The sequence below is a fragment of the Falco cherrug genome, chromosome 10, assembly GCF_023634085.1.
Source record: "Falco cherrug isolate bFalChe1 chromosome 10, bFalChe1.pri, whole genome shotgun sequence".
In the NCBI taxonomy this organism is placed as follows: Eukaryota; Metazoa; Chordata; class Aves; order Falconiformes; family Falconidae; genus Falco; species Falco cherrug.
Window position 1 is genome coordinate 6,256,221 of NC_073706.1, and position 27,340 is coordinate 6,283,560.

The 27,340-nt window shown below is 51.1% G+C and overlaps 2 protein-coding genes across 4 annotated transcripts; one reads left to right on the plus strand and one right to left on the minus strand.

The window, feature by feature from the left end:
- Positions 1–100: 100 nt before the first annotated feature.
- Positions 101–13,356, plus strand: FITM2 (fat storage inducing transmembrane protein 2). 3 transcript variants are annotated; one of them, XR_008734199.1, is made up of 4 exons: positions 101–309; positions 2,271–2,435; positions 8,096–8,241; positions 12,634–13,356. XR_008734199.1 is itself a non-coding variant. In XM_055722540.1 (3 exons), the coding sequence occupies exons 1-3, from the start codon at positions 137–139 to the stop codon at positions 8,097–8,099; spliced, it is 342 nt and encodes a 113-aa protein (XP_055578515.1). In that variant the 5' UTR covers positions 101–136; the 3' UTR covers positions 8,100–8,623. The 3 variants fall into 3 exon arrangements, 2 of the variants coding, with proteins under 2 accessions (XP_055578515.1, XP_055578514.1); XM_055722540.1 differs by lacking the exon at positions 12,634–13,356 and having other exon boundaries at positions 8,096–8,623; XM_055722539.1 differs by lacking the exons at positions 8,096–8,241; positions 12,634–13,356 and having other exon boundaries at positions 102–309; positions 2,271–6,753.
- GDAP1L1 (ganglioside induced differentiation associated protein 1 like 1) lies at positions 13,004–26,868 on the minus strand. Its single transcript, XM_005439001.4, has 6 exons — positions 26,348–26,868; positions 23,270–23,462; positions 19,717–19,890; positions 17,498–17,595; positions 17,229–17,343; positions 13,004–14,384 (listed from the first exon to the last, which is right to left on the minus strand). Exons 1-6 carry the CDS (start codon positions 26,525–26,527, stop codon positions 14,041–14,043), a joined length of 1,104 nt encoding a protein of 367 aa, XP_005439058.1. The 5' UTR covers positions 26,528–26,868; the 3' UTR covers positions 13,004–14,040.
- Positions 26,869–27,340: the final 472 nt, after the last annotated feature.

Genomic DNA, 27,340 nt, shown 5'->3' on the forward strand with positions numbered 1-27,340 from the left:
CTCCCCGCCGCACCGCGCACGCGCGCAGCCCTTCCCGCCTCCCAGCCTTGGCAGCCGCCGCGGGGGGGCGCCCGAGCGGGGCGGCGGGGGAGAGCGCGGCCGTGACGCGGTACGGCGGCCGGGCGGGGCGGCGGCGATGGAGCGGCTGGAGCGGTGCGGCCGCTGGCTGCGGGCCGGGCTGGCCGCCGGGCAGGTGCGCCGCCGGCTGCCCTGGGTGCTGCTCGCCATCGTTCTCCTCGGGTCCGCCCTCAAGGACGGTGACCTGGTCCCCGAGACGCCCATGCGGAACAAGCGCAACCCGCTCAACGTGTGAGGAGAGCCGGGGGGGCGGCGGGCGGGGGGAACGCGGGCCCTGCGGGGCGGGCGGCCCTGGCGGGGGGCGGGCTGCCGTGGGCCTGCGCCCCTCCTGGGGCGGGGGGCGGCCTCTGCCGGGCGGGGGGGAGCGCACCCGGCTGTGGGGCCCGGTGTGAGCCGAGGGGCTGTGAGGCTGCAGGGCGGGGGGGCGTCACAGCACCTGCAGCTTCTCCGACAGCTTTTACTGGAAGAGGGAAAGAAGGAATTTTTTTCCTTCTTTAGCGCCCAGAGACTTCCTAATACTCGTACCTGGTAGTTACTGAGCTGACCTAAAAGCAAGCTGAGGAAAATAAGTTGTCCAGCGTCGTTTGTGAAAGCGGGGTTACTGCCACCCTAGTCTGCTGCTTGGGCAGTGATTTCACCGCCTTAGTCATTCCTTCAGCCTGCCTTCGGACATTTGGAAGGGCGTGAGGAGGCCCGGCGGTGGGCTGGCCGCCTGCTCTGCCTGCTGCAGGTCAGCAAGTGAAGCAGAAATTGCTGGTTTCCCCCGTGCCTCGGGGAGTTTTGTACTTCATTGATTCAGGTTTGTCGTTTGGTGACGTGGGAGCTGCTTTTAGCGTGATTGAAAAGAAGGATTGGCAGGAGCACTCAGAGAGTGGAATTGAAGTTACGGTAAAAACATACCACGGTTCCATTCCCCCTTTTTAAATAGAGGAAGGTTATCTGTGCTGACAGTTCCTGAGGCAGGTTTTTTCCCTGCAAATTACTTGCCGGCAGCAGTTATGTTAGCAGCCTTCTTCGCTTCTAACTGTCTCAATAAAATGAGGATTTTATTTTCAATTACTATTCCACGTGTAGTTGCCACACAGATGCCACTGTAAAATTAAGAGAAAAGGAGGTGCTCCTCAAAATCCTGGGCAAGGCCCTCACTAGTTTCGTTACGCTCTTAATGAAGGTGCAGAACTTCCTTCTTACTTGTTTCTGTCTTCAGTACCGAGGCGTCGATTAAATGGTGACTGCCTGTGTCTGGCTGTAGCTCAGCCACAGACCAGAATTCTGCTGTCCCCGTTTTTCACACCAGGATGTGGGTAACGAAGGGGGCTGCACAGTGCCCCTCTCCCACCAGCTGATAGGAAGCTGCATTGGAAGGTGCTGATGGGAGAAAGGAGATTGTAGTCTGTCATCTCCTTAACTTGTTAGTAAATTCACCTGCATGTGCTCCATTTTAAGATCTCAGAAGAGGACTAGCTACACAATACTGTCTTCTGCTAAACAAGTTATCAGCCCATCATCAGCTTGTTTTCAAGATTTTGTAGGCATCACAGCAAAAATTTTCAACGCAGAGAGCAAACTTTGATATGGAGCCATTTGTGTACGCTAAAGGAAAGCTTTCATCAGCTGGAGGGACACCAAAGGAACAAACACATTGTGCATCTTCATTTATTTTATAAGGTGATGATGGAGGAAAAGCTCCATGGGCTGATTAGGAAAAAGTCAACCCTTCTGGCTGTCTTACTGAATATCGTGAGGTTGAGGTTGTGAAGGTCTTTGAAAGCAAAGGTAATTGAGATGAAGAAAGAGAGTCTAAAGGGTTACTGTGAGCAGGGTGGCAAGCTAAAAATACATTCTTGCAGCTGCATTTTGAGTAGGGCAGAGTTGAGCAGGCTTGTAGGGTAAAAGGAATTGCAAAACTGGACTGCAAGTCTGAACAAAGGCTCTAGGTCCAAGGAAATGCAACTGGGAACAACAGTTTAAGTACCTGGTTGAGGAAGTATTCAGGTGTTGGGCCTGAAAGGAATAGTGGGGAGAGGGTTAAGATTTTATTTTAGCCAAGCTTTACTTTAAGGGGAGGGCACAGGTGTCTAGATGGTTCTGAACACTGACTTTGAACACCTGCTTCTTCAAGCACCACCCCTTACCCCAGCTCCTGTGAAGTTTAACACATGCATGTTTTTCTTTTGGCTTTTCTCTGGCAGATATTTTGTGAAGGTGGCTTGGGCATGGACACTCTGGCTTCTGCTGCCCTTCATCACAGTCACCACCTACCAGTTTGCCAAGAACAAGTTCCTCTATGGTCCCACGAAGAGCATTTTGATTGTGTTGCGGCGTCTCAGTGCACTGCTGGTGGGCAGTGCTGTCTGGTATGTCTGCACTGGACTCTTCCTCTATATTGAGAATCTCACTGGCACGTGCTCTACCCCGGGTATACTCAGCGAGCCTCGCCGCCTCTATGCCACCAAGCAGGAATGCCACCAGGACAACGGGATATGGAATGGTTTTGATATCTCAGGGCACTGCTTTCTGCTCTCGTACTGTGCTCTGATGATTGTGGAGGAAGTGGCTGTGCTGGAAGGCTTGTCCATAGACCATAACTCTAAGCTGCGTGTTGTGATCAACATTCTGTTTGTTTCCTTGTGTTTCCTCACCATGATCTGGGTGTTCATGTTTCTCTGTACTGCCGTGTATTTCCATGACTTCAGTCAAAAGCTTCTCGGTGTGCTGATAGGTCTGTCAGCTTGGTACGGGACATACAGATTTTGGTACTTGAAACCCTTTTCTCCTGGACTACCTCTTCCAAATATACCTTTGAGTTCAAAGAAATACAGTTATAGCAGATAAAATAAGTTTTAAGATGTTTGGATTTTGCTTTCAGTGCTGGAGTAGTTGAATGTAGGAACGGTTACTGTATTTCCACTGTAAGGAACAAGGTGATGGCTTGAAGGAAACCAAATCTGTACTAGCCAGTGGCTGGCAGGTGGTAATGAGCTTCTTCCTCAGGAGAAAAAAAAAATGGTATTGGAAGAGGTCTGCTCTTGTTTAGGAGCTGCTGACTGACATTCTCAGCAAAGAAATTGAAGTTGGTTCTGTTTCTGTTACTAATAAATGGAGAAGCAGATCCAAGGCTGACAGAGGCCTTTGCTCTTCAAGAGCTTGACTGATCACAGTTAATTCTCCCTCTTCCTTTTTGATTTATGTCAAAACTTTTTACACTCCTATGTGTATTGCCTTACAGGAAAGCTCTAATAATGACAGTGCTGCTAAGTGCTGCGAAAATACCAGTACTCATTAAAGCAGTATATAGCTCTGTTGTGAAACCAGAACATCTCATGTTATCAAGGGTTAAATACGTTAGCGCCACAAATGCTGCTTCTTAGCTGTCTGCACCTTCTGCAACAAAGAGAGTAACTTTGAGATGTAATGTCTTAAGCAGGCTGTGACTTTAAATTCGTACCTGCCTTTGAAAAGAAAACTCTTGAAAAACAGGCCTTAACTTAGGTGAAGAATAATATTTTATTGTTTTATTCTTGACAGAAAAAATGAACTCCGTAATGTTGCTAAAAAGTCTGAGAATTGGAGTTTTAATTATTTTTTTTTTCATCTTATGACTTGCACACTTTGCAATGAGTACTTTGTGGTATGTTTCTTCTAGAAGAACAAATTCTGTTGTTACAAGTTAGCTTAACCTGCTGTTTCTCAAATAGTCTGCTTGGTAATGAATGAAATGTTTATCCTAAGAGCTGCAAAGCAGTATGCTTGGAGCAATGTTTATTCTTGCTTATCCAGCCATGTCAATAAGCTACTTAATTTTGATTGCACGTAAAGCTGTGGCCACTTTTGATGTGGCTGGAAACCCACTACTGAATAAAACACTACTGTTATGTAATGAATAGGTATGAGGTAGGATGGGCTTACTTATCATATCAATCAGACATTTAGCATAGTCTTTTATCTTGAAAAGTTTTTTATTATTTCATAAAGGCTCAGTCGTAGCACAGTTGCACAGAATTTGTTTGACAGTTGTAGTGATGAGGAAGACGTCCAAAAAGGTCTCTGGGCAAGACTGTGGATAATGCCTGCTAATCCGAGAGTGGGCTTGATCTGGCTGTAGCATTTGACTCCAAAGTGATTATTTTACTGAATATAGGTTATGATGCACTCACTGTAGTCTAATCTTGGCACATTTCTTTTTGCCATATCAACAACTGTCTTCCAGTAAGTGAGTGGTAGCGTTTGCAATAACTACCGCAGTGTTAATTCCACGCTTATGGTCTGCCTTTGAGGAGAGCTGAATTCACCTGAATTTCCACTGAATTCAGTGGCGGTTGTTGTGTACCCTTATAAAGTACAAATAGCCTCTCAGAAAGAAGCTGTTTCAGGAGGTTATGTATTTTCTGTCAAGCTCCTCCTTTTGTTTTTGTACTAAATTGCCTTTTAAGCTGTCTGTTTGGAAAATTTGCACTGATTAACTCATATTGGGTTTAACTAAATTTGTTTAAGCAATGCAAATTCATTTGCAGACATTCTTTTGATGTAATGTAAGTCTGCTCCCAATAGATTTAAGCTAGACCGCAAGCCACTTTCACCATGAAACAGGATTATGTACCCAGAAGGTTTTCTGATTAATTTCATTAAATTAAAGTTTCTATTTTAGGTTATCTTTATGTAACTTTGCTATATAGATGAGGCCTCGGAACAGGAAATGTTGTTTATGTAAACCAACTGACTTGCTGAAATTATGTTCAGTTTCACAAATGTTTTATGCAGTCACTACAGGGATATTCTTGTCCCCTTCTAAGCAGTGTCAATCAAACTTTTTATTATGGATATACTGTGGGATACAGTAAATAATATTTTTATTTAAACAATGAAAGAAAAACACTTGAAAACTTTGTCAGTGTTTATGTCTGAGAATCTGTTTCTGGTGTCTGTAAAGATACTGCTGCTGCTCTTCACTTCCCTGAATGATCCAGACTCTTGGTATTTTTGTGACTACCGAGATGCATGGTCAAACTGACATTGATAATTCTGCTGTATTTCAGTGGGTTAATATAGCACAGGTTCTCAAAAGTACAGGGTATAAAAAGAAGCAAAACAAAAAAAATAAAGCCATGCTTGATGCAAGCAGGTTTCCTGATGTGGGCCTGTTAACACCAGGCGGTTCATTTTGTAGACCTGGACAGTTGCTTATTGTAGCAATATGAAAGCCTAATCCAGTGAAATATATGGGAAAATTCCCATGGGCTGTAGTACTGCTTATGAGTTTGGAAATCTTGGCGTATGTGTCTGTCTCAGTACCTGGAGACCATGTGCCAACTGTTGGCTTAGAAAGTTCCCTTGTGCTCCAGACCTTTATTTTGCACTTTTTTACTCAATTTCAGGATAAGCCTTTGCTTCCTTGCACTTTAACTGGAAAGTAAAGGTTGCAAATTTTCTGTTCGTGTGTGTGCCATCACCTTTATCTGACTTCCTTCCCTCTCCCAAATACACTTCTGTCATTAAAATAAAAATATAGTTTCTCTATGACATATTTGCAGCCAAAGGGAAGCATTGCTGTGAGTAGCTGGGTTTCAGGTCCTGTGCCAAAGGCACAAATCAGCCATCAACAAGTATTACTGTTTCAAGATTTTTAAAGTGTTACCTTTTAAAGGAAAATTTTCATATTTTGTAGTGAATTCAAAAAGACAGCAACTTGAATCACAAGAAACACGGGTTTTCTTCTTTTTTTCTTTTTCTCTTTTCTGCATTAAAGTATTCCTCTTGTTCCTGCAGAACTGTCTTTGTGTCTGTAAAATTATCTAGGGAATTGTCTCCAATATCTTACTAGCATATTACTTTTTTCAGCATATGTTTGCTAATTTTTCATTGCCTGTGTCTGTCTAGCCAATTTGGTGGGCTCTGTTTCGCGGTACTTTCACAGATGCAGCATTTGGCCTCACTGATGTGGCTGAGGCAGTTCTTGGTCTCGGTGCTTTAAACATTTTCCTCTGCTGGGGCCAGCAAGGAAGAGAGTCTCAGCTAAAACACAGTGGGAAGATTAACTGGATTAGGATTCATTTCACTCTTCACTTACCTGGTACTCTTTCAAATGTTTGCGTCACTGGAGGCAAGATCAGGCAAACGGGAAAGGTTAGATCTTCTGCAAGAGCCATCTGAACAGTTCAGACTAAGTATATCTGAAGCTGGGGTTTGATTCTTCCTCAGAGTCTTTGTTCAAAACGGATTTCTTCCATGAATGCTTCACTGGTGCTAAATGGTGTTCTTGGTTTGCCAGTATATTTGTGTGTACTGAAACTTAGGTTGTGGAGCGGCTGCAAAAGGAGAATCCTGTGTTCTGGTTTGATGCATGGCAATTCGTGACAAAGTGAGAAACACCTAGTTATGCCCTGTGGTGCACTTTAATGGAAAAAACTGTAGGGGCTGCTGTGATGTATTAAATGTTTTGGAAGAATGCAGGTTTAGTTGTGAACACAAGTCTATGGTCACTTTTCTTAGTGAAATAATACTTGGGTTTTCCCACTGCAGCTACTCCGCAATCAGCCTTTTCCAGCCCTTTGCCTTTGATCAGCCTGTGTTTATCTCTGTTCGCTCAGAAACCTGTTTCTTGGGATTATTTCTTTTCATAGCTTCGTCTCGCCTCCTGGAGTGCAGATTAGTAATAAATGCTCTTCACCTCTGCTAGCTGCGTGCTTTCTCTATATATATTTTGTGTTCCCTGCCTTTAAGTATTTTGCCAAAGCTTAAGACGAAAGTAATTCATGCTAGCAAAAAAGGCTGTTGTGGTTATGAACTCATAATTAGCCATTATTAAAAGGAGCGGGTCTGTCACTGTAATGGTGTTTACCTGGAAAAAAAGTACCTGCTTAATTTATTGAAGCAGAACTACACCTGAGGTGCTTGAACTCAGGGAAGGAAGGAGAAGCTAACGTGACGTGGTGCTTGCTGTGTTAGTAGAGTCAGCTTTGTCCTTTTCTTGGGGAGCAAGCACTGCATTTCTGTAAATGTTTCACCCAGATGTTTAGTAGGAGATCAACTATTTGAAACGCGGGAAGGGTACCTTAGCGCTTAAACAAAGAATACATTGAGAACATAAAGGTTACAGGCTGGAAAAGCAGAAATGGAAATGCCTGTCGGGATTGAGTGCAGTCCCTGGAATTTCAGGTGATTATGTAGTAATATTTAGACTGAAAGATGATTTAAATGACCCTCTGTCCATCACAAAACACAGGCAATGCCATGTGCCTTGTACCAAGCTGAGTAATTTCTCTGTAAAGTTTTGGAACTATAATATGGCATAGAAAATACACAGTAGGTGAAGAGCTTTACCAGCCTTTCTGCAGAGTTGAACTTCAAGGGAAAGCAGTACTCGGAAAAATGCCCTTTCTGTCACGCTTTTCCTGACAGTGTGTCTGACGGTAGGAGACCTGCAGTTGTACTGTGTGTCTCCCCACTGGTGTATGGCTGAAGAAAGGTAAGTGTGGAACAGAAGTAAATACAAATGATGACTATTTTTTTCTCTCACATTTCTGAAGCCTTTTTCCATGTCCAGTCTGGGTTCATTTTGCAGTTTTAGGTCACGTATTCCCTCATGATGTAATTTAATGCATTTAATCAGTGGGAAAGGCGGTTGATGGGAGAGCAATAAACAGGCGTATCCTTCAATGTAAATGTCAGCTCCCTTCCGAAATGCATTCCCTGAATCCTGCGCTGCCTGTGTTCTGCAGAGCCTTCCCTGTCTCGTGGGGGCTTGGGAGAAGAGCAGTGCGGAGGGGTTACACACATGGTGACTGTCAGCGACAGGCTTCATCATGGCTCGTTGCTGGAGACAATTCAGCTAAATAAGTTGTGGCTCAAAATAGCAGACTGTGAAGGAGAAAGCTGTGCAAAATTGATTGAAAATAAAGATGCTAAGCCCACAAAGCCTGTTAGTCTTATATCCAAATGTGTGAATTGTCGCACCCAAACCCAGCAGGATTGTGCTGATTTGGAATGGCACTTAGGGTCTGCCTTCTGTGTTTTGCAGGTGATGGAAGCGAGCGTGGATTTAATATGGCCTTGGTATGGTATCATTCCAGACCACAGCTCTTCCCAGCACGGTGCACTGTTGCTCCAGCTTTGCCATAGCCTGACCTGACTGATCTGATTTTTAGAAAAATAGGAATGATAGAGGTTTGTGCTTTTTAAGAATTTTTTTTTTTCCCCTGTTGATTGCCATGATTTGGAAGTTAAGAGAAAAAATTATGCCAGGGTAGGGTTTTTTTTGCTTTATTTTGTTTTCTGAGGGTTTTTGTTTTTGTTTTGGGGCTGAGGTTTTTTGCTTGTGGTCAAGAATCCTCCATGTTGCTGTTCTGTAGTGGCTGGCTCCAAGGGCATGGAATGGAAAGAAACTGCTTTTGGTAAGCAAAAATAGAAGAGTGTTCCAGGAGGCTTGCAGTGCAGTGCCATGACCTTGTGATGTAAAGAGCATGTGCAAAACAGCACTTAACTATGCAGAATACTTACTTCTATGTCAAGAAGTGCCTGCAGCATTATAAAGCACCCTGAAACCTGGTTACACTCTGTTCTGATTGCAAAGTAGCTTTATTTGGATAACTCTCCTGCAGCTAAAAAGGATTTAGGTCATAGGAGGGATGAGGTACTGGTAGGAAAGGGCTGAGACAGGAGGCAGTGAAAGTAGGGGGATGGATGGTGTTATTTTTTGCTCTGAAGAGCTTTTTAGCAAGAGTGTACCTCCTTCATCTCTTAGCAGTTCTTTCCCAGAAGGTGGAAGTGGGAGGTGCTGTGTCCACTGATGCAGAGCTTCCCGACCTGTGGGCTCCTGACCACAGAAATGTCTCTGAGAATGGTCATGCACCCCGGCTGTCTGCAGCAGGGGAGTGAAATCTGGGACGTCCAGGAGAGAGGAAAGGGGTAGGATGGCAGAGAGGAGTAAGGAAAGAAGGAGCTGAAAGTAGATCATTGTGCAGAGGAGAAAGACAAAAGGAAGAAAAAGGGTACTGTGAGCTCCCGGGGAGGGAGTGGGTGGAGGTTGACACTTGGCTCATGGATGCTCCTCAGCATCAAAGTGGCATGGAAATAGAAATGATCTGCTCTGGCAAGGGCAACTGCTGCCCGCAGCCTCTGCTCGCCTTCGCTGCAGCTGCAGTGATGGACATCTGTGTTCTGACAAAGCAATTTTCATCTAAATTATTGATGGCTTATGTGGTACTCTTTCTTTCACTGGGAGGTGTTTAAAGCAGATTGTTTTCTCTCTGTTTCATCCTTCAGAGGGAAGTGTGTAAAATGGAGAATGAAACACGGTGACAGTAAATGCGTCATTTGGGCACATTTGGAAATCAGCATGAGGTGGAAAAAATAGGAAATTTGTTTGCCACGAATGTGCTTCATCTAGGAATACGAGTTCCTGTGTGTTTGCACTACTGCTTAAAACCTTAGATTCAGTGCTAGAAACAGCTTGGTCTGGAAACCTCTACAATGTGATCATGAGGCCATGCTTTAGGAGCTCCGTCAGGGGTATGAAACCTGTGCCAGTTCACAACATGCTTCAGCAGATGGTTTCATTCCCCTTCATACCTGTGGGTTTGAACTTTTCTCTGGGTGCGGGCCGCTGAACACGCATTGGGGTCTTCATTCTGCCCCGCCAAGGCAACAAGAGCTTTTCTACAGACTTGTGTAAGAAGAGTAGCTTTGGTGATGGCCTGAACAGATGTGAAATCACCCTCTTAATCCTCTGCTATGCCACAAGTAACTGCAGGTGTGGAGTTACAGTAGCTGGCTCTAGGGTTGTGTGTTATTTTTTGGTTCTTTGATTATGTCGTTTTTAATCCCATATTGTTGTATTTTATATTATCCCTGGCCATCTCAATATTCTATTATCATATTATCCTGTATTATTTTAATCCCACATATCTCTCCAGAAACTGAGAGATTTAGCTGCTGTCGTTGCCTGCATTGTGGATCTAGTCTGGGGGGCGGTTTGGCTTTGATCTTAGTGATGGCACTGAATGCCATCAAACGCAACCTGATGAGAAATATTTTTACAAGCTTTAATGTTTGCTGTTCTGATGTGGAGAAGTCTGCATGTATTTTCCTAGCAGGAAGAAAGTTTCCCTTTGCTTGAAGTAGCAGCTCTTACACCATCCCTCCGTCCTCCTTAGCCAGGATACTGAGATGGCAGTTGGCTAGTAAGGATGTTTTTTCATTCAGAAAGGGAGGAAGACTTGGCAATTAATTTCTGAGAGATGGTCACTGGGTATTCTTAGGCAGCCCTTGATCTTGTTTTCTTTGACAACTTGTGACAGGCTTTGTGGTGTGTTCTCTGTGCTCTGGCAAGCTTGTTGAAACCCTTTATTCTGCATGGAGGGGTTGCATGACAAGCAAAGGAGAAGGCTGCCAGCCCGCTGCAACGCTGACACGTAATTTTTCAGTTTTCGTAACAGTCTTTTGAGCAAAACCCATAGGAGTAAAAAGATTTCAGCAGATGTATTTCTATAAATCTGACCATTGGGAGTCTATTAAACAGGAGGCTTGGGAGGGAGGAGGAGGAGTGACCGCTCCTTGTGAGCCTGCTCAGCATCGGGGGTGCTTAGAGGGGCTTGGACTTCACAAGTAGCCCCTGATTTTCTTCCCTCTGGTAATTAAAATTTCCACATTTGAGCACAGATAAAGATTTTGAGGACCTGACGTGCCTAAAAGCATATTTGCCTCTAAAACACAGGGACTTTGAAGGATAAAAATACGCTCGGGTAAATAAGTACGTAGAGGGTAAAGCCTAAGAAGGACCCTAAGTGGGGCCGGCTCAGGTACACGGAGGCATTTGGTGCAAGATACAGCCCGAGCCATTCCCTCTGCTGTCTGGTGCAGCCGAGCCAGTGCTCCAGTGACAGCGGTGGCTATGGAATTAACTGCTCAGCTGCAAATGTGAAGGTGTCCAGATGTTTGCTCCAAATAGTATCTCTGAGGTGCCTCACCTTCCAGCCTTACCCCTCGGACGCTGCGGTTCCTCCACACCTTGCTGAGAACAAAGCATGGGGTCCTAGAGCGAGAAGACAGATTTTTGCTATCATTTTCATATTTCTGTGTACAGAAAATGCCTTGGGCAGAAAACATCGGGCCAGTGCCTGGCTTATGGCCACATAGGGCAGTGGTCTCCCCTTTTAGGTGGAACTAAAGCAGAAAAAGTCTGATTAGGCTCCGATCAGCGAGAGTGAAAGCAACTTTTAATGGTGACAGCCTGTAATCGCCACAGGGCTGCTAACAGTAACTCGCTAATCTGGATTGATCGGGGTGGTGACATTCATCTCCGGGTTCGTTTCAGCATGGTCTCAAACATCCGTCCAGCCTCTGCCTGTCACAGTAATTGTCTTTTATCGCTCTCCCAGATTGCTTTTCCCTGGAGCAAAGTCCTGGTGTTTTTTCATTACCGCGGCAGGGAAACAAGGCTCAGCAATGGGGAGTGGCACTTTTTTTCAATTTGGTTCAAAACAAAAGCTTGTTAGTGAATATTCCTAGCCGAGAACCTGTACAGAGCTCATCACTACAACATCTGTGGCATCCCAGCAGCCCAAGCAGCGACATTGTGATAGCTTTCACATGCTGGCCCGAGCCGACCCGTGCCTTGTTCCAGCTGCTGGCTCAGACTGGTTTCCGTATAATAGTTGCATTTTAACAGTGTGCTCCAAAACAGAACAAACACCTATTTTTTTCCAGCGTTTAGAGTTCTGATTTGCTTCATGATTTAAAAATTATTCTTAGGTGGTTTTTTTTTAAAAAAGAAACACAACAAAACAAGGAGCCAAGTAACCAGCAGCAGTCTTGCTAAGCAGCTTCCTTCTGCCCCATTCTTGGGCTGAAATCCTGGGAACTGAGCAAGTATTTGCTCTTGTTCCCCTCTGGGTTTCTTGGCCTTGTACCCCCATTAACACTCCTTTCTTCACCTGACATGTGCATTTCATCAGCTTCTGGAGATCACCAGGGAGTGTGTATAGGACAGTGGGCAAAGGTAAGAGGGTGAAATCTTGGTAAGGGTCTCATGTCAGTGTATCTCTATAAATTATTGTGAGGAGGTTAGTATCAGCTAGTGGACCAGATGAGCTGTGGGTCATCATGTACAATCTTACATCTTTCAGATCAAGCAAAAGGGATGTCAGAGGTGACCTCAGGGGACCCTCTTGGCTCCCTCTTCAAAAAGAGGCAAAGTAACTTATTTCTTCCGAAGTCATTGATACCACGAAGCAAACATATATGGAACTATACTTAGGAGAACATGCATCTGTAATGTTTTAATCAGCAGCCTTGGCTGCAGGTGCCCAGGCTGTGTGGGCAGGTGATGGGTTTGGGTTCTGACACACCGATTTTAAGTGCGACCCTAATCACTGGGTGGTATCAGGGATAACACAGCACCTTTGCAGTTACACAGGTCCTCGTATTCCAGAAGTATGTCAGGCCAGCTTACACGATCATGACAAGCACAGCATAAATTTGTGCATTTTGCACCATCTGATTGCTACGTGCTCATCCCTTGTAATTCCTGCTAAATATTCACAATTCTGTGGCTGCCAGGTTGTATCAAGAACCAAAGCTCCCGGGAAATCCGGCTACTTTCAAATACATAAAGATAATTTTTGGGTTGGAGGCAAATGCGATTTGTATTACTCCAGCCACATTTGGCATACGTTCCCAAGCCTAGAGATGCAGCATGACTCACTAGGGATCATCGGAGCACTTGGAAAACCAGCCAGAAGAGATCCTAACAGGCTGAGTGCTTACAGAAATGACTGCCTTGAAATAGGAATACATATTGTTTCCGTGCGAGTTTTATACCAATGCAGTACATGAGAAGGCACAAACCACATGCCCATCCCTCTGCCCGTGGGCATGCTTTGCGATAAGACTAGAAGGATGTTGAACACAATTTAGAAATGTGAAGCCGTTACTCCTCCCATATGGTTTATTGAGGATCTCAGTTTTCAAAGCATGAGTAGCAGTGAGGCCCGTTATTCTTTCCAGCATGCAAAAGGCACAAGAAAGTCATCAATGTGATTCTGTGCAAAGTGTCTCTAAGAAAACACATAGCGAGGAAATGACAGAAAAGAGCCCCCGATGGAACAGAAAGACAAAGCGCCTTCAGGAAAGTGCTGCAAAGTTCTGAAAATGGTTGTACTTTTTCAGAGTCCAGGTATGCTCAGTTGGTGAAAGATGTTTTGCAAATCCGTGAAGGAAAACTCAAGAGACAGAGCCAAAAGGCTTAAAACAATAATCTCCTTCGTGTGCCAAAATTCAGGATGGAAGTCAAAATGATTTATCTCAGGAAAAAAGTGTGGCAGTTAAAGACAGACTTTAAATTCTTTTAAAAAAAAGCCCACCAAAACCAGACGTAGAAAGTGGATACATTCTAAGAGCAGCTCAATAAAAAATACTCTTTTTAATGAAAATAATTTTAAAAATGGATACTTGAAGAACGCAAATCCACCTTGACTGTGACCTGCTACCGCACCTTGCTCCCAGGAAAGCCTCTGAGCACAACACAACGCCTTCTAGAAGAAGAAAGTCCCCGCTACCTGCATGTGTGAAATGTGGCCGGTGAATAATTGGAAACACAAACGTACAAGTCCCATTAGTTAACTTGGGTGTTGGGAAACTTCCCGGGATTCCTGTCTTTCCCAGTGGAGCCGGCTGGTGCTGGAGGTGGTGGTGCTTCCCGGTGGGCACGGCTGAGCCCGTGAACCCCTGAGCCTCTCACTGGAGTTCAATACTTAAACCTAAAAAAAGGCATTTACAAGTTGACGCTTTTTTTGTTGTTGTTGTCTTATTTCCTTGCAGTATACGTTTCTACTTCTAGATTATGGAATGTTACATTAAACAATATAATTATTCATTACCTTGCTTCAAATTTCATTACAGTTACTGAGGCTTCATCATAATTTCACACAGCACAGAGACACCAAACTAAACACCAAGCAGCCAGCACTAGATGTATTTTTTCTTTAAGTACCAATAAGCAAAATATCCCATTCCTCCCAGAGATCCCATCAGGAAGGAGGCTCCAAAGAAGGAGGGAGGTTTCCGCTTGACCAGCCTGAAGGCGTTGGGTACCACTGCGGAGAGGAGCGTGGTATGTATATCTCCCAAAACTTTCCGGAAGGCGAAGCGTTTTTGTATCCTGTCGAAGAAGGACTGTAGGTTGGGTCTGCTGCCATCTTCCCAGTATTTCTTAGAGAGTCCCAGAAACTTGAGGCGGTGCAGGGTGGCTCCTAACAAGACATCAGCCAAAGTAAAGACGCATCCGCAGAGCCAAAGTTCACACTTCTGCCCTGGAGAGAGAAGCGACAGAGCAGGTAGGGTGAGAAACCCTTGCGTGGGCACCTAAAGGGTTGCTCAAAAGATACACAGAGGCAGGAGCATTTGTGTTAGACCTGGGGTGTTTTTTCTCAGTTCTCTGATGTCCCAAGAGATCAGATCCCATCTACCAAGCTATGTGATGGAGGATGTGCGGGTCCAAAAAGCTGGGAATACGAGATAATAATTTATAGCCTGTGTGAGGATACAGGTCACTGTCTGCAAAACGGTCCTGCTGCCTCTCTCCCAAGTCAAGACCAGTAGGAGATGGCATCCTCCTGTACCCAGGAGGTCCCTGGAAAAGGGCCCTTGGCCCCCCTTGGAGGCAGATGCGGTGCAGTCACCCCTTCTGCTGTGTTAGCGCCCGGGGAGGGCAGCAGCGTTTGTCCTTCGCTGCACCGGGAGCTGTTTCAGGAGCGTCATGTTAACTTGTCCTATTTTAGGGATGTGAGAAATCCTCAGGAATCAAAACCATTTGCTGGCCTGGCCTGGCTTCTCTCCCTGTGCACTGTCAGGGAGGTCCTGCCTCTGTCCCCTCTCCTGCACCAGGGACCCTGCCCCAAGTCCCCAGCACTGGCAGCACATCTGTGCCGAGCGCCAGGTTTGCAGGGGAGGCAGAGCTCAGCGCAGATGCTGGGCATGAAGAAAGACACCAAAGTGGTGATGGCCCCTGATAATGGGTGACACTGGAAATAGCCCCACCAGAGAGACATCCAGAAATAAACCAAGCTGTTGCTAGTCTGGAAGAAGCAGAGTCAGGCCAGGATTAAGCACTCACCTGATGCCTTTTCAATTCTGAGGAGCAAGCAGGGCTCAGATGGAGCTGAGAGAAGGGATGGGAGGTGCAGGTAAGGAAGAACAGCAGAAGGGGCACAAAACCTGGCCCCATCCAGCCTGAGCCCCTGGCTTTGCACCAAATCCTTAATTCTGGGGTTCTTCCACTGTCCTGTAGCTCTCAGGGAAGGAGAGAGGCACCTTTATTGCACCCCTGTGCAGGCACTGCTGCTGCAGGGCTGTCTGCAGGGCCAGGCTGGGGAGTTACTGGTAATTAGCAGCCCTCATTTGTAGCTGCTTGGCAGCCTGCCTAATCCTGCTAGAGGCACAGCCCAAATGGACAGATTGCCTGTGCCTAATTAGTCAATAAATGTTTTCAGTGACTAATGAATTGTGGGGGTTCTTCAGCCAGAGCCTCCTGGGTGCTGTGGGGACCCTGAGGATGCTTTGGCTGAGAGCAGGGGAAGTGGGGCTGAGGTGGCTGCTTTGCTCCCAGGCACTGCTGCAGGCAAAGGAGAAAAAGCACACGTGAGGATGGCAACTTCGGGAGAGAGCCACGATCCAGCCCTGTCCCTCCTGACTCTGGGCTTGCACCCGCTGCTGAGCTCTGGACCCTACTGTGGGGTGCCCCAGCCCCTTGCACCCCTTCCCATCACCAAGGTGGGGCAGAAGTGTGGGTGAAGGCAACTTGTCCCCTTTGCATCCACAGTGGCCCCAGCTCAGACCAGCTGTCCCAGTGGGTCAGGTCGCCCTATGCTCCTGCAGCATCTCCCCCCTGCTTCTGTCTGCCCTGCCCTGCCTGCATCGCTGCGCCTCGGCCGGCAGCCTGGGCTGCGTGGGAGGAGAGCTGCTGCACTGCGGCTCCTGGGAAGTTGCCAAAGGGCTGGTGCTTGTGGCCGCTGCTGAGATCCTGACCCGGCTGTGGGCACAGCAGCGGGAGCTGGGGGACCCGGAGCAGAGGGCAGAAGTGGCACGCAAGGACCGAAGGCAGTGGGATGCCCAGGTGCTGGCAGCAGCAGCAGCAGCCACCCCTCTGCTCTAGGCACCCAGGACATCCACCGAGGGCACCTCATTAGGCTGAATTCTGCAGTGCTATCCCAGCTCTCTGATCAGTTAATGAGGGTGTTCATTGGAGGCAATTAGGGCGATGCAGGGTGCCGCTGTGAATGCATTAGGGCCTTGCAGAACCTGACCTTGGCACCTCTGAGGGCCCTTCGGGGCAGCCCCGTGTGACGCACGGCTCCCTGCAGCCGGGGCTGGTGCGGAGGGCGGGGGGGTTGTGGGGCTGTCCCCTGATTAACTGCATCCGTGCTCTGCTCCAGACCTGGCACCGTGGCACTGGCAGCTGCCAGCCCTCCTGGGGCTGGGGTTTCAAGCCCTGCCAGCAGCGGGGACAGGAGGATGATGGCATCATCCTGAGGCGACGGCAGGACAAGTGATGCCCAGCTGTGCCCATGCATCCCTGTCTGCCAGGACGCCAGGGTGGCTCTCGGCAGGCACCCAGCAGCATGTGTTTGATGTCAGGGATGGCTGGTGTTGCTCCCTCCCACCCGCTGGCGTTTGACGCAGGTCCTGTAAAGGCTCTCACCTCTCCAGGGCCCCTCAGATTCCCATTGGGCTTCTGCTCCACTGGGATGTGTCACAGCCTCGTGGCCGGAGGGGGCTCGGGCTGTGCTCCTCCTGGTGCAGGAGCCTGGGGCCAGCCTGCCTCTCCCTGAACCAGCCAGAGCACCAGCCCGTGGCAGCCCCTTGCTGGGTCGGAGGAGACCTGCCACCACCCTTCAATGACTTTGGAGCTTCCACAGAGCAGCTGCGAGGACAGAGATCCTGCTGTCCCCTGTGGCAAGGGGTGGTTTGCTGGAGGTGAGACCATGGCTGTAACTATATCAGTGCACCCAAAAACCAGAGAGCCCAGCAACAGCCTCAGCCCCACCAGTGGTGGCCCCGTGGGGAAAGCTCAGCAGGTGCAAAGCCATCAGCTGTTCCTGGTGTTGCACCTCAGCCTTGTGTGGAAAAGCATCCCATAAATGCAGCCTGGCGCTTACCTTGGTACTCCAGTTTCCGCTTCTCCAGCTCAGCCTCAATCTGGTCTAACACCATCCCCAGTTCGCCAAGGATCTTCTTCAAGTAGTTCACGTTGTCGTGCTCCAGAATCTTGGCCTGGGTGGAGAGCAAGGTGAGGATGGGGGATGGATGGATGGACAGACACGTGTCCCTGCAACTGTGCGGGGACACAAGAAACCAGGTGTCCGTCGCAGGTCCATGGGTCATGTCCCCCCACCACCAGAGGTTTGTGTGGCTTTCACCCATTTACCATGAGCTTCTTCTGCTTGGAGAGGTAGGGCTCCGACAGCTGTGGCTCCTCTTCGTGGTCCAGCTTCATCAGCTCCGTGCTGGCGTTAGCTAAATGTCCTGGGGGCAGAAAGACAGAGGGACTGGGGGGCTGTGTTTGGCAGGGGTTGGGATGATACGTAAGTCTGGTAGCAAAGCACCTTGTCCTGCCTGTGAAATAGTGTAGCAGCAACAAGAAAAACACCCCAGAGAGCTAAAATTGACCAAACTCATGGCTTGCTACTGCTGTGCTGCCATACGAGCAGGTGGCTGGCTGGGGCATCGCACACTCTCCCAAGGACACGTGGCTTCTTCAGCCCCTCATCCACTCATGGCAGGGCAGCACTGGCTGTGGGGTACAGCAGATCCCCCTCCCTGGCTGTGGTGAGTCCCACTCTGTGGGTTTCAGCTCTTCCTTTCCTCTGCTGGATTCATATTAGAGCTGCTAGCAGGATCTCTATCTCTTTCTGTTTTAAGAACATTCCTGAGCCTCCCCATAACCTGGTTCCTGCAGCTACATCCCAGCAGGTTGTTCCTTTGGGATGTCCGAGCCGGCTGCCCATGTGTGGGTGTGCGTGCAGAGCAGCACGGCAGGGAGCAGCGGGATGCTCCCTCCCAAATGAAGCTGTCCCACCCCGGCTCGGTGTACAGGGATGCAATTCAGTAGCATGGAGCCCATCATGAGCACGGGAGAGATGCCCACTACCCTCCTCCCTCACAGGGCACGGGGAGGATGCAAAGGCCTTTGTGCAAGGGAGCTAACGGAGGGAAATGAGCAGAGTAAATAGAAGAAGAGAACACGAGATGCAGAGTAACACCTTAGGGACAACAAAAATTACCCAAAGCTGGGCTAATCTCTTCCTGCCGGGGACCATCTGTCTCTCCTTCCTTGTTGCCTCCAGCAAGAGCTTGGCTTTGCCGATGGGTGGGTGCAGGAGGTGCCAGGGCTGGCCAGGGCAGCAGCCAGCAGCGGGCTGTATGCTGCCACAAAATGGTGAAACTCCCTGTTTCCCATCACAAGCCTTGAAGCCTGTGCTCGCTAAGGCTTCCAGCTGGCTCTCCTGGGGCTGCAGCTCAGAGGGAAACCTCGATATCACCCTGGGTTCATTCCCCTGTTTCCGTTGGGACAGCCTGGACCTTGGTTCACCCTCTTCTTAGGACACAACTACATGGATTTGCCTCAGCACCCACTGCAACAGGGCAGCTGAGACATTGCTGGGGCACAGGGGATGTGCTGGGGGGGAAGGGTGCCACCAGCACTGGGGCATCCCATGGGCCTGCTCACAGCCCCTCCGTTGCAATGGCTTGGGAAAAATGCCACCAGAAAAGAGGTTTGGGTGGGGAGATATTTTTAAGGACCTCAGTGGGGTGCTGGGGAGGTGATGCGAGGCAGGCGGTGGCTGATGCCATCACAGCAGTGCTCTTTGGGGGGGGGCTGGGCTCAGCACCCTGCATCTGCCTGAGGTCTGAGGGTGGAGGTGACTCCTGGTGACATGGGGAAAGCCGCCTGTGCAGGGTGCCCACAGAGGCAGGGCAGATCACAAGATACACCTCAGGGACAGCCTTTTTCTCTTTGTGCATGAGTGCAACCCATGTCAGAGGGACCATCCATGACCCAGGCAGCTGAAGGGACAGTGAAGGGGGGTTGCTACAGGCGCTGCTTGGGGCAGGAGCCTAAAGGAGGGAAGAGATGTTGCGCATAATGATGCCCTCCCAACAAGGTCACTTTTCTGGCAAGGGAACTCTTTCCAGGAGAAATCCTTGCTGTTGAGTTATATTAAGCATCGTCAATGTTTCATGAGCGCTTGAAGGTCAGTACATAGTCTTATGCCGATTCATCCACTATCTGCAACTCAATCTGGCTGTACTCTCCCACCTTTTTCCTTAGAGCTATTGGAAGGAAAGGGGACGTGTGGGAGAAGGAGCAAATTCATGTGCCCCAGAAAGAGCTGAGCAAGAACTATGCATGGCCATGGGAGTCCAGTCACCTCCAGGGCTGGGAAGCCTCTACAGAGTGCCTGCAGCTCCCAGATCAGCTGTGCTTTGCTATTTTGCAGCTCGGTCCCTGCCTGCATTGGTGGAAAAGGGAGACGAGCAGGGTGGCCGGCCGGGCTGCGGAGCCAAACCAAGCCTAGAGGAAGGGCTGGAGGAGCTGGCCCACTGGCACTGGCCGCGGGCAGCCCTGCCGGAGAGGCAACTTACTGCGGATCTCAGCGGTCGCGTACTTTGGGATCATGGAATCGGTGGTGAGCTCGGGGTGCAGGATGCAGCCGTGCGTGTAGGCGTCCATGGGCAGCGAGTCCAGTAGCTCCCGGTACTGCAGCACCCGCGAGTGCAGCAGGCTGCCCGGCTCGGGGATCAGCTGGGTGACGTTTTCTGTGAGGGCAAAGGGAAAGCTGTTAGCAGGACCCAGGGGGGCTCAGGCACTCATTAGTGGCTCATTAGCCTGCGCTGGACTCCAGTGTGTTATCCTGCTTGAGCTACCTCCAAGCAGGCTGGCTGTGGCAGTGCTTTAACCCAAAACTGTACCCCGTGCCTCTCCCCACAGCCCATGCCGGCCAGGCACACATCCAGACCGTGCCCAGCGATGGGAAAACCCACAGGACCACAGGGATGTGTACGTGTGTCGTTACCCAGCCCCGCAGCCCCTGCGTCTCCAGGAGCTCAGTGCAGCAAGCCCTTCATCTCTGCAGCCCCCAAATTGTATGCTGTGGTTTTACATCTCTTAGAAGAACAAAATCTTCTTGCTCTGCAGAAAACAGCTAAAACACAGCGATTTGAGTCTGGGATCTTCTGAGTTATGCACTTGTTACAGCAGTGGCAATGAGGTACCTAATTGCCTTGTGCTTTCTTGAAAATGCCATTCAGAATGGGTAATCGGGGCGTAGATGATCAAGGAAGGAGCCCAGCACATCTCCCCACCGCGCTCAGCTGGTGCCTCAGCGGCAGGAGCATCCCTCGTCCCGGACGGCTCCGCTTCTCCGCACCTTGGGGTTTATTCATCTGCGGATGGCAGTTTGCATCATGCTCTTTTTATCACACTTTCTGTTCAAAATACATGGCAGATGACACCACAAGGAGCGAAATGTTGCTCTTTTCTCCCCCAGGAATATCAGGTCCTTTATTTTATGGGATCATAAATGTGTACGGTGTTTGCAGATAGCAGGTTGTGAGTAAACTTACCACTGGGACTTGGCGAAGCCGGTTGCCCACATGCTGCCCGCAGTGTGGGGCTCACTGGGCACCTGCGCCTTGGGCTGCCCATCGGCAGAAGAACTTTGCCAGACATGGGCAACGCGGCCCCTTAATTAAGAGCCTGAAATGACGGCTCTGCCTAGCTCCATTGCCAGTGGCAGGAGCAAGGCTGCGTGGCGATGCCCACCGGCAGAGATGCACAGCTCGCCCTGCCCCGGGCCAGGCAGCATCACACCTGCCCGTGCCTCTGGCTGGACAGGGGCCAGGGAAATTTTGGTGGCTCCTGTATTGCAAACATCCCAGCAGCTCTGATGTGGGACTGTCTCTGCTGGTAGGCTCCCCAGAGTTCTTCTGACCGATGGGCATCAGTATTACTGTCCCCTGCGGGAGGGGAGCCCTGCCCATGGGCTGCTTGCTGCCTGGACTCCAGCTCTCCAAGCGAGGATTTTCCATCTGAGAAAAGTGACTGGCTGAATGAAATAATCATTGACCTACAGCCTGCGTGCGCCTTCCACAGGGCTCCCGGCCAGCACTCGATGGGCTGGGGCTGAGGCTAGAAACCAGCACATCCAGAGTGACCACCCCATTCGGCAGCCAGACGGAGTGACCACAATGAAATAGCGGTGTTCTGGCTGCCGGCCCGTGTCCTTCAACACGTCCCAGGGAGGTTTTTTGGTGGGATGGTACTTGCCCTGTCTTTCCACGCCATGGCAGACCTGTATGTATGGGCTGTTGTTGCACATAGTCAGCAGACGATGGGCTGTGCAGGGGTGGGGGGATGCTCTGAAGGACAGGGCTGGCAATGCAGAACTTGGAGGAGCCCCTCACCCAGGCTCTGAGCTGTGCTGCCACCAGCCAACTCATCAGTGGTTTCTTGGCACTGCTGGGCAGTGCCCTCATGAGAAGCGCCCTCAAAGGTGACTTATCAGCACTATTCACTGCTTTTCTGGGAAAAGAAAAGCATTGCTCATCACACCCCCCTTTACTGATGGCTGACCCTCAGTGTGTGTGTACGCAGCTGAAACAGACCATGCTCCCAGCCAGGGGAAAACTCAGTGACTACACCTTCTTATAAAGGCATTTTCAAGCTCTGCATGTTTCTGCAAGGTGCATGATTCCCCCTCAGACCAACACCGTGTCATCCTGACAATGCTTTTGCCAGCTAGCATTGGTGGGTGAGGGCTCGGAGCAGAGCACACACCAGGGACTGATGCCCTGGACCCTCTTCCCTGGAGCTTCCCCTCTCCATTTCTCAGCAAAGAGGTAAGAAATTGCACCTGGCTGGAAAATCTCAGTGACAGGAGTTTTCCAGTGCACGGGCAGCACTGTGTCCCCCTCCTGCTGGGGACAGCCTGTTGTCACATATGCTGGTACACCTGCCCTTTGCAGAGACAAGGCGAAGCGGTGCAGGAACCACAGCCCCATGGACTGACGCTCCCTGCTGCTCCTTGGCCCTGGGGCTGCCTCTGGGCAGGAACGTGGCTCCCATTCCCTGGGAGCTGCTGCCAGCAGGGGCTGCTCCTCACTGATCCCATCCCTGCTGCCCTGCCAGTGAGCGAGCACCGAGCATCGTGCCTCCACTGAGCAGCACCACCGTGGCGGGGCTGGGAGAGGACAGCAGCTGAGCTGGCAAGATGCCCTTGCTTTGGGAGCTATTTTGAGATGGTTTTGATGTCTCTGTTGCAAGAGGGATGGATGCTGGGGCGAACGTCGTGATGGCACAGCCCAAGCTCCCTGCTCAGCTTTGAAGCCTCCCTGGCAGGGCGTCCCAGCCCGACAGCCGCAGGTTTGGGGAAATGAGGGCAAAGGGATGTGAGATGCCGACAAGAAGCTGCTTGCCGCAGTGCCCGTGCAAACAGCCGCCTTCCAGCATCCTGGTGTGCCGGGCTGAGCCGGCCACTGACTGCAGCCCTGCTCCAGGGGGAATACAAGCTTCCCTCTCCTGGCTGTCCCTGCCTCTGGGTTTGTGTCACATCATCCTCCCATGGTCCCCAGCACTTCTGGCTTTGACTTTAAAGAGGCAGTTGTCTCTGAGGTGCAGAGGCACCAGGGATGGCAGGGTCCCCTGCCCACGGCTGGTGGCACAGGGCTCCTCATGGAAGAGGAGAGGGACAGCAGCACCCGGCTCAAAGCCACCTTCTCTCAGTGGGGCCAATTATGGCAGGTTTTACACCCTTACCCGATGCCAAAGTACAAAGGTGGCTGAACCCAGGAACATTCCCATGGGCCGTGCCAGCTGTGGCTCTGGTGAGATGCCACCACACACCACAGGGACGGGGAGAAATGGTCCAGTTTGGGATCATGGCCTCCAAGGCAGACAAAGAGGACACCCAGCTACGCCTCCTCCCAGAGCCCTCCAGCAGCACTTCCAAGGGATTATTTGGGGATTTCTGCTGGAGATCCTTAATTTTCATGAGAAAAAAGAAGTTTGAGGAGGGTTGGTGGCTTGCTGCTCTTCTAGGAAAAAGATGAAACTTCAAAGGAAAAAGTGGTTGCATTTGGCAAACATCTGGATTAGACCTGAGATTCCCCCAAGATGCAGTCTACCCCCCTCACTTACCTCCTGTGAAGTTCTTCTCCATGTAGTCAATGATCTGGTTGTAGTCGCTGATGATGTTGTCCCTGTGGATGATGACAGGCACCTCCTCCCCCAGGTTGAGCCGCATGAACCAGGGCTCCTTGTGCTCCATCAGGGGCATGCTGACGTCCCGCTCCTCGCAGGGCAGCCCCTTCTCTGCAATGACCAGCCGCACCTGGGGCAAGAGGCCAGGGAGAAAGGGCTCAGCACTGCGCACCAAGCTGGTCCCCAGAGCCCTCAAAGCAAACCAACCCCACCGCCACCCCATCTCACCTCCCTGGCCCTCCCCTCCCACTCAAGCACAGCAATGTGCCAGGACACGTGCTCATCCTGCAAGAAGCCAAGCAGCTCTTGGCATGGGGCAGCTGAAAAATCCAGGCAGCCAAGCAAGGATTTGCTTTTCCAGTAAAGAAGGGAGACCCAAACCCATCCTAAAATTGGGGGATCATGGACCGTCCTCTCGCTGGTTGCTGGTGGCCTATGCAACAGGTGGAGGGGGTGGAGGGGCTGGTGGGCTGAGAGCCCACCCCTTGGCACTGGGCAGAGGCAGGTGGCAGCTCCCCAGCTGGGGGCAATCAGTGATGCTGCTGTGGGTCCCAGCATAACCCAGCACACACCCAGGGAGGATGAGGAGGAAGCAGAGGCTGCAGCAGTGCTATGCCTTGCACTTGCACCCAGTGGGTCCTACCACCCAGCTGAAGGAGACCTGGAGGCTAACTCAGGTATGTCCCACTCCCAGGGGTGGGCCCTGGCTTCCCCAGGCACGTTTTGAGTAGGGAGGAGGCTCCGTTTTGTGGAGGGTCTCAAGCAGCCCCTGTGACCCTGCACAGCACCCCTCCTCCTCTGTGCTGCTGCTGGCCTGAGGACATCACCCATCAGCTTTGCACCCCTTGTGCCAAACCCGCTGCTGGCCCCTGCCCTCCTCCAGCCCCGGGCCAGCGAGTGGCACCGCGGGGGTGGCACCCACCAGTCTCATGGGTGGGAAAGCCGGATCCCGTGGTGCAGAGGGGCAGGAGGAGGCAGGAGTGGGGCTGGATGTGGGGCACCTACAGCTGGCTCTCAGGGCTGATCCTGCTGCTTTGAGATGGTGTTGGATATGCGCTTAGGAGTGGCATTTTAGGCTTCTGGGTTATAAAAACCTGACCATTATGAACTAAGTATGTGAAACATGCAAAAAAAACAACCTTGGAGGATGTGAGACAGCCACGATATACAGAACCACTGAATGAGGGAAAAGTGCTGTTTTTCTCCAACTAGCAGCAGCTAAAAATACAACTTAACAAATATAAGCATTTCTATGAGTACTTCAGTGTTCCTGGGGAGTTAGTCATTAATTATTTACGGGGCTGGCAAATTCATTTTTTCTTTTAAAGTCAAACAAGAAAACGCCCGGGTCCCTCAGCTGCAACTTGCCCTTGGCCTTTTCCTCCTGGCTGATGGCTAAACCCTGGCCAGGACCACCCGGGTCACCCCGCCCCGAGCTCCCTGTGCCCCCCTGTTCTGCTCTCAGGAGCCGAGGCTGAAGGCCTGGCTGGGGCAGCTGCCAGGCAGGAGGCAGTGCAGGCAGCAGGGCTCAGCTCCGGGGGTAACCCCAGTGCCTGCGGGCGAGAGGACCCCCTGCCAGCGCCCCGAGGAGGGGTCCCAGGCCAAGGGTGATGACACCTGCCCGGACCCCCCAGATGGCCCCCACAGTGCCAGCACGGCTGCAATGAGGCATCTTGTATAAAAATCCAAAGCTGGCTGTAAACTCAAAAAGCCCTTAGCAGGCAAGGCCAGATCCTGGTGGCGCTCAGGATCCCTCCCACAAACAGCCCGGTGCCCATGGAGGGTGGTTCCAAGCAGCTCCCGGGGCAGAGCAGGAAAAGCTGCACCTGCAGCCGGCTCCGAGCAAAACTCCTCTACTGGGGGGTCCCATGCAGCCCCTGCCACTCCTTGTCCTGCAATGTTCATCACACTGGCTTGTGCTCAGCTGCCTTCCAGTAAACACCCTTTCCTTGCAAGTGACCTCAAAAGCAAAGCTTGGAGCCAACGTGCCAGCCGGTGCCATGGCTCTAGGTGTGCTCTGCCCTGTCCCCAGCCCCACAGAGCTGAAGCCGGTTGTAGGAACCCCCGGACAAGAAGTGCCTTCACCGCTGCCTCCCTGTCACTGGCAGCCAAACGAGCAAGACAAAAAACAACAGCAAGCCCAGCACGAGGTGGGGGAGCAGGGCACGAGCATCCCTCACCGGTGCGGCTCAGAGGCCCATTAGTCACCCGCTGCCAGCCGCGGTGAAGCCGACCATGTGCAGCCACCCTGCTGCATCGGGCACCCTCCGCTTCCTTTGTGCCTGCAACAGCAACGGGCGTCTCTGCCCCCGGCCCCCCGGCCTCCCCGCCAGGCTGCGGGGCTCCAGGGGCCCTGGCACTGGGGGAACTTTGTGTTCCCCCCCTCTGAACAGCCGATTCCCCGTATAATAATAACGGTGCGGGAATGACGGGGGGCTTGGGGCCAGGGGAGGAGGTCGGCTTTGCTACACAGCTGGTGTGCTGCAAAATGAGCATTTACTATTGCCTGGAAAATGTGATTTCTCGCTGGGGCACCTCGGGAATAGGATTTCCAGGGCGCTGCTGCAATGTCAGGGGTAAATATTGTCGCTGCGTGCTGGGATCCACTCCCGGGAAGGAGCCCGGCTCGGGGGCTGCCTCCCCCTCTCCCAGCAGCAGGGTGGTCCCAGGGCCTGGCTCAGCCTTTGTCTGTGCTCCTGGCCATGCCACAGCGGGGCTGTGAGCGAGCACAAAGCTGAGGCAGCTCCGGTGCGAGCCTGCAAGCCGCGATCCCAAAGCAAAAGCAGGATTTGGGAGGCCCCCCCCCGCGCCATCCCCTCCCCAGGCAGCCGCTGTTCAAACGCAGCACCGCAGGTACAAAAGAGCTGCCTGGCCACACGCTGTTGCCCTCGCCAGCCCTGGGGGTGAGCCCCTCGCTCTCCCCTTGAGTGCATCCATCCTTCCGAGGCAAGGGGATGCCCTGGGGGCTGGAGGCAATTCTTCCCCAGGAACCTAGCCGAGCGATTATATTTTTACCTTTTGCGAGCTGAAGGACTGGGTCCAGTGGTACAAAACCAGTCTGTCCTGGGATTTGAGAGCGGGGTCTGTCGGGTCCTGATTTTCCTCCCCCTCCGTGGATTTCCCTGCGTCGTTCTCCAGCGCCGAGATGGGCCACCAGCTGCAGTTGGTGGGAGTAACATTATTGGGAGTCGCCATGACAGCCTGCGAGCGAGCGGGAGAGGGACGAGGGGGCGAGCGGCGCTAGCCCAGCATCACATGGGCTCCTGCCAGCAGCATCACTCCTGGGGCAGCTCCATCTCCCCGGCTGGGGTGGGCAGCGCAGGGCCGTGGGCACTGGGGGTCACAGGAGAGGATGGCGGCGGTGGCGGCGGTGGCGCGGGAGCGATCGCAGCCCATCCCCACTCGTGGCGGGGCTCCCACGGAAACGTGCAGGCATCGCTTCAATAGACGAGTCAGCAGCGGAGGCTCCTGCTGCCTGCCTGCCTGCCAGCTCGGCAATCCGGGGCAGCTCCAGCCCCTGCGGCTGCTTAGGAATATTTTGCGGCAGAGATTAGGATTTTTTTGACTGGTTTAGATATGGCAGATATGTAATAAATAGCTACGTTGATGGATACTGGCTTTAAAATGCCTAGCAAGTGTCTTCCCTGCCTTGCAACCTTCATGGAAAGAAGCAGCAATGGCTCTTTAAAGGTACTGGATGATTTTTGGAGAGCGGAGATTAATTACTGCCTAATGGGTGTTATGTAGCCTGTACTGGGGTAGAGCCCAAGAGCCCTCGCTATGTACCTGAGCTCCAGGGTGGCCAGCCAAACCAGCCGGCATCCTGCACCAAAGCCCGCACTGTTAGGGGTCATTTCCAGAATTAGCAAGGTGCGTCGCAATTGCAAACCAGCCGGGTTCCCTCTGCCCAGAGAGCACAGGGGCTCCTGGGGCTGCTGCTCTCCGGGCACTATGAGCATCCCCCAGAGGTTTGCAGGCAAATGTGTGTAGGCAGCTGACACCTTTCTG